Below are 11,411 nucleotides of genomic sequence, written 5' to 3'. Positions count from 1 at the left end.
AATTTGAAAAAAAAAACTAGACTTTATTATATTTGATAAGTACAGTGACAGACTTATATTTCAAGATTTTATTAATGTTGATGTTATAATTAATGAAAATCGAATACACATGCTGTGGACTATTGACTTTTGTCACCAATACCACTCTTAAGGAAGATAAATCACAGAAGGTAACTGCTGTGGCACCACACTGTTAACAGAGGGCCTGTATTCATTCAAACTAAAGGAAAGATGAATGGAAGGGGGGGGATCTGCTAGTCGTAACCCATATGGACTACAACTAGAAGACTCACTGTTCCTTGTGTTAAGCCATTCCTTATCAGAGATAATAGAGGCATTTTACATGGCTAAGGAGAAAAAGGACTAGACAGTATTTTAAAATCCTTGTCTCACATAAAAGTCAATTTTCTATTCTGTTTAAAAATTAAGGTTCCACAGTCTGGAGAAAGAGATAGGAGGCACAGATCCTAATTTGCTTGAGGTGTAGTGTGAAGCTTCCACAATCAGGGGTGATTTGAGGAGCCATGTCATCCCCTGGTGTTGATCTGATGTGTTCCAGAGCACCTATCTACCAGGAAATGTTATGGGACTTCAGACTTCCCACTGCTTACAAGTTACATGGATGACTTGGCACCTGCCTACAAAGGAACAAATACATGTTTTAATGACCATGGTATCACTGTGTTTGACTGACCTACAAATGAGATAATAAAGCCAACAAAGGAGACAACTTGAAGGGCTAAAGCAACCCAAGCTTCCTTAACAAGACAGAGGGGCTAAAAAGCTTTCTAATATCTTAGAGACTTTTGGTCTAACACAACATGTCAAACGAGCAACACACACTCAAGGACACACACTGGACCTGGTTATCATTAAGGGTGTGAATATTTCCAATGTCTCTGTAACTGATGTCGCCCTGTCGGATCACTTCGCTGTTATCTTTGAAAGTTCTTTATCCTTTAATCCACTTGGACAAACGGCAACCATCACAAAACGTTCTCTCACTGAAAGCACAGCAGAAACATTTAATCAAATCTACTCTTCTTCCTCACTCTTAAGCTGTAATGACATAGATAAGTTGGTAAATGATTTTCAGTCTAAAGTTTCAGATATCATTGATTCCATTACCCCAATTAAAATGAAGGTTGTGTCTGGTAAGAAGAAATCTCCATGGAGAAATGCACAAACAGTTAGATCTGCAAGACAACTCTGGTGGGCAGAAACGAAAATGGCGTAAAACTCAACTTCACGTTCATTATGACATCTATAAAGAAAAACTACGTTACTATCATTTAACACTCAAACATGCAAGACAGGCCTTCTTTGCAGATGTCATAAACAAAAACATTAACAATGCTCGAGCTTTATTTGCAACAACTTCACGTTCATTATGACATCTATAAAGAAAAACTACGTTACTATCATTTAACACTCAAACATGCAAGACAGGCCTTCTTTGCAGATGTCATAAACAAAAACATTAACAATGCTCGAGCTTTATTTGCAACAGTTGACAGGCTCACAAATCCTCCTATCACGTTACCACCTGAATTTCAGTCTATTGCCGCCTGCAACCAGTTTTCCAGTTTCTTTTCAGAGAAAATTCAAAAAATCAGAGGATTAATCTGCACATCCACTATAAAGTCAGTACCAACACTGAACCCAAACAAAACAAATACAGGAAAAATGACCCAATTTCAACTACTTAATTATAAAACCCTGGAGGAAATTATAAGTCAATTAAGCTCCAGTTCTTGCTGTCTGGATGTCTTACCCACACATTTCTTTAAGAAAGTCCTGCCTGTTGTTGCTATTGATCTGATCCAAATAGTAAACTCATCACTCTCATCAGGCGTTTTCCCCCAGGCTTTGAAAACGGCAGTAATCAAACCACTGATAAAAAAGAACAATCTAGACAAATCACTACTGCAGAATTACAGGCCGATCTCCAACCTCCCATTCATCAGCAAAGTTATTGAAAAAGTTGTGTGTAAACAGTTAAATAGCTTCCTAACGATAACCAACCGCTTTGACTCCTTCCAATCTGGTTTCCGGTCTCACCACAGCACAGAAACTGCCCTCGTAAAAGTGTTCAATGACATCCATATAAATACGAACTGTGGGAGAACCACAGTGCTGGTTCTGTTGGACCTCAGTGCAGCTTTTGACACTGTTGACCATGAAATATTACTGAATCGACTGGAGAGTTGGGTCGGACTCTCCGGTCCAGTGCTTAACTGGTTTGAATTGTACATAAAGAACAGGGATTTCTTTGTTTCAATTGGAAACTTCTCATCAAAGAGGTCCAAGGTCACATGTGGGGTACCCCAAGGTTCAATCGTAGGACCCCTCTTATTCAATATCTATATGCTCCCACTAGCTCAGGTTATAACAGGAAATAATATCAGCTACCATAACTATGCAGATGACACACAGCTTTACATTACGATGTCACCAGGAGACTCAGAACCCATCCAATCACTGAACAGATGCTTAGAACAGATAAATGTGTGGATGTGCCAAAACTTCCTCCAGCTGAACAAAAACAAAACTGAAGTTATTATTTTTGGACCTAAAGAGGAACGATCCAGAGTCAGTGCACAGCTTCAGTTATTACAACTGAAAACCAGTGATCAGGCCAGAAACCTGGGAGTAGTGATGGACTCTGACCTGAACCTTCAGAGCCACGTAAAGACAGTCACAAAGACGGCCTTCTATCACCTGAAGAACATTTTCAGGATTAAAGGATTAATGTCTCAGCCAGATCTAGAGAAACTCATCCATGCGTTTATCTTCAGTCGTATTGATTACTGTAACAGCGTCTTCACAGGTCTGTCCAACAAATCAATCAAACAGCTACAGCTGATCCAGAATGCTGCTCCTCGTGTTCTCACTAAAACCAGGAAGATAGAGCACATAACACCAGTTTTAAAGTCTCTCCACTGGCTCCCTGTAGCTCAAAGAATAGACATTAAAATACTGTTGTTAGTTTATAAATCACTGAATGGTTTAGCACCACAATACATTAAAGATTTGCTGCTGTTGTATCAACCTTCCAGACTTCTCAGGTCTTCTGGTTCTGGTCTGCTCTGCATCCCCAGAACCAGAACCAAACGAGGAGAAGCGGCATTTAGCATCTATGCACCAAAAATCTGGAACAAACTTCCAGAAAACTGTAAAACAGCTGAAACACTGACTTCCTTTAAATCTCAACTAAAAACCCACTTGTTTAGAGTTGTATTCGAAACGTAATCAATTGCAAATTTATTGACGGAATCTGACTATGTTGTGTTTTTATTGTTGATTCTATGTTGCATTGTATTTTTGTGTTTGATTTGATGTAAAGCACTTTGAAATGCCTTGCTGCTGAAATGTGCTATACAAATAAAGTTTGATTGATTGATTGAACACTCCAGCAACTAAACAAGAGAGAAGAGAGAAATCAGACTCTCCCTTCTGGGCCAGTATTGATATACCTTCATTACCTAATGAACAAAACAAATCTATCTTATTTATCATCAGCAGACAGGGAAAGACAAAAAAGAAAAAGAAAAAAAAAACACTTTTGTAAGATGATGCCAGCGTCCCTGAGAGAAAGCTGGGGGATCAAATGAGTTCCAGTTCATCCATGGAAAAACAGATTCTGACCTGCCAACTAAAGCAGGTGCAACCTTGGAAAGGCTCATTATACAGTCTCTGGATTTAACAAAGGAAAGCAGGTTAAAGCCTTGTGCTAGTAAAACAAATACCAAAGTGATTTGTTTGACAACATGCTGCCAGTAAGTTATTGTTTTCACTGAACAGAGCGCAAGGATGTTTTCACAAAAATACTGAGAGTTTAAGCCAACTAAACTCTCAGGTTAAGATGACAATAAAAAAAATGACTAAGAATTTTTTGATTCAAGAAGTTTTTAATTTTGTGTGTGGTATGAAATTTGGACTCAGATGACAGATTAAGAAATATAATTAAATTAAATTAATATTACATTGATATAATAATTTATTCAAGGATCAGCACTTTATAACTCTCCATAATATACAAAGCCTATTACTGTCTTGGGACTGAGGACAACTCCAGGGTCAACAATTGCCCAAAAGCCTGAGCTGCTACCTCAGCTCGAGGGGACATATCCTGTCAACTAATTAATTTAATCAGAAGAAATATAACTATATGGAAGGACATTAGCCTGACACCATCAACATGCAGAAGCGCAAAGCATGGCTATCCCACTTAGCTTGCTAGCTTGTCTTGATAGTTGCACAATTAAACCTATTAAAATATTAGAAAAAAAAAAAACATTCTCATAACAAGAGGACAAGTTATGTTAAGATAGTTGTGGCTGTCAGAAGCCATGTTGAGGACTGTACTTTGACATGGCTGCAGCATGCTATTTTTTTAAATTTTGGTGTGATTTCTTCTTCAGTAACTGATTTTACATAAGTCATACTCCCACGTGGCACGTTCTTATGATTGGCTGAAACAAAGATATGCTTGGTTGCTAATTATTCTCTGTTGGGAAAAAAAGAACACATTTGAGGGTTGAGCCATGTCAGGGGAGTCTCACAATTCACACAAAAAGGCAGTGAAGTCCACAGACCAGGGGCAGTTTGTAAATCAAAATACATTTGTGTTTTGCACAAAAAAATACAAGAGCGAGTCTTGTTCTGTTCATTTGTTAATATTGCTTTGTGCACACATGACATCCTGTGAATCAAGTTCTGTGCATTTTGTAAATTTTGGTCTATGCAATGGTAAATTGTTCTGTGCATTCATGAATATTGAGACTGTTTTAGCTACAACTTTATCTTATTTTAAGCTTTGAGCAACAGCCTTTGTGGGAGGCATAAAAAAGCTACTCCTGGTGTTGCTGATTTAACAGTTTCTCACAGTTCTTAGAGTAAGGAGATATCAATCAAGCAAAGAAGGGAAAGGAAAGTACCACAGAAAACCTCAGACATAAAGATATAAAAAAAGCACATACACAGAGTTCGTAGTGAACAGTTTATTATAAGTCTGTCAGGACACACCAAGCAGTGACTTCCCAACAAAGATAAACTCAAAAAAAAGCTCATCTTACATTTGGCATCTACTTTAGCTTTTGTCCATGTAGGCACTGCTGACTAAAATGCAAAGGGTTTATGCACAGATTCCAGTTGCTTTATCAGTTCTACTTTATAAATCTTTGTTGAGAACATTACAGTAATCACAAGCACAACACTAGAAAAAAAAAAAGTACAAAGTCAATATTTTTCGAAGAAAAAGTGAACAGTCCTGTACCCAAGGGCTTTAAGGGAACCCCACAATTTTGCTGAGAGAAGATCGAAGTCTGTAAACTAACCCAGACTGACGTTTTATCACATTTCCAATCCACAGTGCTGCTACATACACACTTAACGACATAAACATTCAAACCAAACCAGTTCTGTGAACACAATCATCCATGCTCCAACAATTGATCAGTAGGCCCATGAGGAGGCTCGGATGGACAGCAACAATAAGGAATATGGGACAGAAAATGTTGTGGGGTAAATGGCGGAGCCCTTGACGGGTTGTAAAACTCTGCACGCAACTCCTGGGATGCATTTTTTTTCCTACCCACATTTCTTAAAAAAACAAAACAAAAAAACCCCCCCAAAAAAAACAAAAAAAAAACAAAACACATGCACAGTTCAGAGCTGTGGGCTGAAAGTGTTCAGAGCCAAGGGTCATGGCACACAATCGACTTATTAAATCCATTTCCCAGAGTGCTGTCAGCCAAAGAAGCCCCACTCACTCAGCTAGCTGCCACACCAAAGAGCCTGGACACAGCGACATGCCAAAGACCCGCCCGAGGTCAGTGCTCTCAGTGACACTCATTCTCGCATATACATATATACACAATCATACCTTAAACACAAACGGCTGGTTACAAAAGTCTAAGTACATTTGAACCATAATAACAGTTGCATCTTCATCTATGCTTTCACTTCACTGAGTTTCCTTTTCCCCATTTTCAACCTCCATTTCCTCCTCGCCGTTCTCCTTGCTCTCGGGCTTCACCTTCTCTGCTTCTTTCTGCTCAAAAAGGAAAACAATATCTATATTAGTGCCTCTCCAAGTCGCTTTTTTGTAATTTATGCCGCCCTCTAGTGGCTACTTGGCAGTTGTGTACAAAGAAGAATGTCCTCACCTTTGAATCCCTTTCTGCAAATTTCTGGAACATGTTAGCATAGATGCGTTTGTCCTTTTCGTGCTGCTCCTTAATGCGTTTCTGACACAGGACCACCTAATTTGACAAGGAGATAACCAGCTGTTTAACAAAACTAAAGGTAAGCACCAAAAAGGAAACTAGTTAAAGTTGCAAGATATTTTTTCTGAAGTGCTAATAATTTCATAACATCATTAATCTGAAATTCATGATTTTCAAATATTTTATTTTTTTGACAGCTTCCTCAATGACACTGCATTTAATTTTTAAAAGGCAGATTAAAGAAGCCTCCTTTGTAGTAGGGCTGAAACAATTTATTGGACTAATTGTGATCAACTTAATACTGAAATAATCAATTAATTAATTTAGTAATTAATCCTTAACTTGAGTATTCAGACTTTAAAAAGGCTAATTGCTGAAAAAACAACACCATTTTAGGAGTACTTAAGTCAGACCCATTCCCACCTCTATAAAATGGGTAAACCTAGTTAGCAAATAATGAATAGAAATCTTAATCTGAATAATCACAGCTAGTACAGATACACGTTAAAGACTTAAAGCTGTAAATCCACTATGAAATGCTTTTACAAAGCCTTCATTCTCAGTGGCTGAGAAGAAAAGCATGCCGAACTTTTCACATTTTTATTTGTTGAAAACCAGCTTCCTGTCTACTTTATGTCCAAAATCCCAATAAAATGAAATTAGTATTACAAACAAAGTGGTTTTAATGCGAAAATGGGCAAAACTTTATGAGGAATTAGCACTTGGTATTATACCTGACTTTTTGCGGCTTTGTTGGAAGGATAGAGCTGAACAACTCGCTGGAAATCATCTCTCGCCTTCTCAAATTCATTCATATTGAAGAGCGCCTCTCCCCGTCGGAACAAAGCCTTCTCGTTTGTAGAATCGATTTCCAGGGCCTGCAACAAGAAATGACGGGGTCTTTTTGAGATTTAAACAACTCCCACCTGTAAAGCAAATAAACCTCATCTGAAAGACATCTGTTCAGTCTTCCCTCTCAGGAATTAGAGAAGTCAAATACCTTGTCACAATTTTCAAAGGCTTTGTTTGGCTCATGCATTTTAAGGAAGCACATGGCCAAGTTCAGATGTGCAGCCAGTCGCAGGGTTTTTGCCTTTTTTTCATCCTCATCTGACAAGCCAGACTCATGCTCTAGCCAAGCAACAATCTTTTTGTACTGCACAGATGCCTGTTTGTATTTCCCATCCTGTAACAGAAAATCCCCAGGTCAGAATACATAACAAGGAGACATGGCGCAATTAAATCCAGAATAAAATCTTTTGGCTTTTTAACAAACGTAAGATACCTTAAAACACTGCGTTCCTTTCTCCTTGACAATACCGCTTTGCTCCAGCTTTTCCATTGTGTTCATTTCCCACGACTCCTTAGCCTGTTAGATAAAAATAAGTCAAATGTAAGGAAACTTGATCAAACACTACCCGTCACAGATCTTTGTCATATTCTTACCTTTTCAAAGGCTGTTAGCTTAATCTTGTACTGCAACGTTGCACTACCAGGAATACAATACTTCTCATTCCCATCAACCCCAAAGCCATATCTACAAAACAAACACAGATGTAGCAAAAAGGTTTTGTGCAACATAATCAATTTAACTGTTGATTATGTCAAACTGTACACACACACTAACAATAATAACTAGGGGTAATTTAGATACCACAAACCTCTGGCCATGTTTATGAACTATGGGAGGAAGCCCACTAATGTACAGACTGAACATGCAAACTCAATTCAGAAATCCCAGGCCAGGATTTTTACCTAAGACATTATTGCAGCATGGCAATAAACAGTACCAATATTACACGAGAGACAAGATAAACTAACAAACATAATCATACTTTGGTTTCATAATGAAGAGTGCCTCTTCTCCCTGCTCCATGGCCATGATGGCTTTCTCCACACCGCTGGGCAAGCTAAAACTCTCTCCATCCCCAATCTCAAATTTCAGCTCCCTCTCATCAAAAACACGTCCATCGCAGGTACCTTGAACAAAGACTGAAACAGAAACGCTGAGATTAACTCGTGACAAACCTTGGGGGTGTGTACTATAAAGTAGGGCTTTCTTTGAGGGGTCAACAATGAAAACTGTGTTTAAATGATGCTGTGCAGCTGGTCATTAACTCAAAAAAAGTTTCAGACTCCGAACACACGCACGTTTGTGAAACATTGAAATAAGTGGGACAAATCACAAAGAAGATGCAGGCAAAAAGTTGGCAACAAATCACGATCTTTAAGTAAATTATCTACAGAGAAAAAAAATAGATTCAGTCATGCAAGAGGCAATATGACAAATGTCTAAATCAGTCGGGTCTAAGCTCTTCGCCACGCATATAAAGATGAACAGACGTATTTAGACACAAGTATGATGTGATCTGCACTCACAGACATTTGACAAATGACAAGATTTTTCAGATGTATGCTTTTCAAATAAGAAATGCAATCATTGTTGGTGTCTAATCCACAACTTCAACGTAGAATTTACTTTTAAGTCATCTATCTTTGTTTTAGGTAAAGAAGGCTGAAATCCGTTGAAAACTGTGGTTACTGAAATATGTAGCGCCCAGTTCTCACTGGGCTAAACCAGTTTTACAACCTACTTTTAAGGATTTTTCTATTCAAGTGTGGATAATGAGCCAACTGTCAGCTAAATTTTAAAATGTGAATATGCACACTTATTCACTTCTGCATGAGGCCATGAGTTGCCACGGTTCATAAATTTGATCAAATCTAGATCTGTACATTCAAAACAACTATGGTTAATTATCATGCTTCTAACAATCTGATCAGCTCTTAAAAGTTTTCTTTTTCAACAAACAAATCCATCAGACTGCTCGATTTGTGTTGTGACATGATACTTTACAATGAATGAAGCAGAACGACCTATTTAGCATAAACTTAAGATATAAAATTTTAAATAAAACAACATATTAGAGATTTTGATTGATATGTCTCATTATATTAACTTCGTAATTAAAGTTAAAATGATACCTTCCACCACAGCTCCTTCATTGGGCTTGGAATAACCCTCTCCTTTAGTGATGATACGCCGAATGATTCCTCCATCTTCATCCTCAGTTATGTCTTCCCCACGAAATTCAAACAGCTCCACCTGCATTTATGTAAATGAATAAATTAACATTTTGACTTTCCAGGCCAACAATAGGCAATAACACATGGAAGCAGTCCACCCCAGGCTCGGGTGAGTTTACTCTTTCAAGGAGCACCAAAGTTTGTAAAAAAAGAACAGTCATTAGATGAGAAATAACTAGAAGGCTTCCCAACATTCCTATTAAGATAATACTGTCACAAGCGTACAGTAACAAGGTTTAGAAAATAAAATAACTTATTTAAATCATTAGATTAAAAAAGGAGTACAAAAAATCTGAATGAGATTTATTAAAACAAAACAGATTTGTATTTGGTGGTACCTTATTGGAAACAATATCAAGACTAACTTCACTATAAGGCTGTTAGACAAATCAGAACGGGTCAATCACATGCAATTTGATTGTTGTTATTTTTTTAAATATAAGATAATATAGCATTAAGATCTGGCAGAAACTTTACGTGAACTTGAGAGATCATTAAGGGCTCAAGTGCTTTCTGCGTTCTCATTACCAGGAATGCTCACATGTGCCGGGAGACATTACAAAAAAGAAATCAATATTTTAACTCAGAGATTTTAAAAGATTTGATGCTTTAAAAGAATAGAACGGCAAAAGATGTAATATAGGCATGACAGACAGCTAAAGCCTTTAGCTGCTGCTCATTTAAGAATTTTGACTCCTTAAATACTCAACTGTACCTCAAAAATAAGAGTGGCTTTGGGAGGTATTTTGGGTGGGCTGCCCGCGGATCCATAAGCATATTCTGGCTTGCAGATGAGCTGACACAGCTCTCCCACTCTCATTGTAGCCACGCCAATATCCCATGCCTTAATTACTTGACCTAAAATGAGAGAGGACTTAAATAACCCTGATAGTTGTGCAACTATGACTGAGAAATATTGATGTCTTTTAGATAGCAGACCAACCTTTGCCCAGCTCAAAGGAAAATTTCTCTCCTCTGTCCCTGCTCGAGTCAAAATGTGTCCCGTCCAAGAGAGTGCCCACATAATGGACAAAAACTTTATCACCAGTCATAGGGAAGTCTGTGCCTGTGCCTTCCCGTTTCACCAGCTGTAAGGAGAGACATTTGCAGAAGTTATGGAAAACTGTTATCCAAAGCCAAATTTTAGTCCGTGTCCTGCATAGCCACTGTATAGTTAAGATTCTCTACATCAAAAAAGATAATTTTAAAAGAAATCAATTCAGGATTGTTCTCCTGTATGCAGCGTAAATAGCTCGGCGCAGCACAGACAGACTGACTGTACAGATCCTTCTGGAAATGCACGCTGTTGCACTGCAAGTGTTAAGTTTCACCTTCATCCAAGAATCAGATGACACAAAAAGCGAATGCAATGCAAAATGACCAGAATATACTGTTTTGTTGCAACTACTGCAGCTAGCTTGTACGTCCAATTTACACTGAAATGCTGTGCGTCACGCAGGCTACAAGCAGCTAACATTAGCCTAGCTATTTCTAGCAGGAGTAAAGCACCAGTTCGTTTACCTTTAAAACACCTCCATCTTTCTTTGGTGTGATGTCTTCTCCCTCCATGGGGATGGTGTTTTGTCCCTCGCTGTTCTGCTCCTCTGCAGTCATCGTTTTTGGGTCAGATTCCCCCCTATCCCTACAACGCAGCACGAACTGACACTTGCTACCAACCACGCCAAGTGCAGCAAGCAACAACTAACGTCAACACAAGTAGCAGCAAAGGCTTCGTTTGGCTCCCCCGCTGTTAGTTCTTCTCTTCCTTTATGCAGTTGGAAATTAAATACACAATCATAGGCTACTACTCAATAACCCAGTTATCTGTGGTGTTAGACAGACAGCTTCCAGTTCACGATGGGCAGCTGACGTTTAGAGGAGCAGAGAACTTTCCAGACAGTCGACCTGGATCGACAGCGACTAATGCCCTGTTGTGTGGCGTTTCACGTCTTTACAACCATACACCACAAAGGCGGTGCAAAGCTAAAGGAATTGAAGAATTACAAGATTTAGAAACAATTTATATCTATAATTTTAATTTAATATCATAATTAGTTTTTATATTCTGTAAAATTGTAAAACAGACTATAAAGC

General features: G+C 38.3%; 1 protein-coding gene across 1 annotated transcript; it reads right to left on the bottom strand.

Annotated features, from left to right (window-relative positions):
- Positions 1-4,988: 4,988 nt before the first annotated feature.
- fkbp4 (FKBP prolyl isomerase 4) lies at positions 4,989-11,261 on the bottom strand. The gene is made up of 11 exons (XM_044124639.1): positions 10,839-11,261; positions 10,261-10,405; positions 10,033-10,175; positions 9,216-9,336; positions 8,066-8,222; positions 7,677-7,767; positions 7,516-7,599; positions 7,231-7,416; positions 6,965-7,108; positions 6,171-6,266; positions 4,989-6,055 (listed from the first exon to the last, which is right to left on the bottom strand). Exons 1-11 carry the CDS (start codon positions 10,929-10,931, stop codon positions 5,969-5,971), a joined length of 1,347 nt encoding a protein of 448 aa, XP_043980574.1. The 5' UTR covers positions 10,932-11,261; the 3' UTR covers positions 4,989-5,968.
- Positions 11,262-11,411: the final 150 nt, after the last annotated feature.

The sequence above is a fragment of the Gambusia affinis genome, linkage group LG08 (genome assembly GCF_019740435.1).
Source record: "Gambusia affinis linkage group LG08, SWU_Gaff_1.0, whole genome shotgun sequence".
Classification (NCBI taxonomy): Eukaryota; Metazoa; Chordata; class Actinopteri; order Cyprinodontiformes; family Poeciliidae; genus Gambusia; species Gambusia affinis.
The sequence above is the reverse complement of the archived record's forward strand: the minus strand, read 5'-3'. Positions and strand labels throughout refer to the sequence as shown.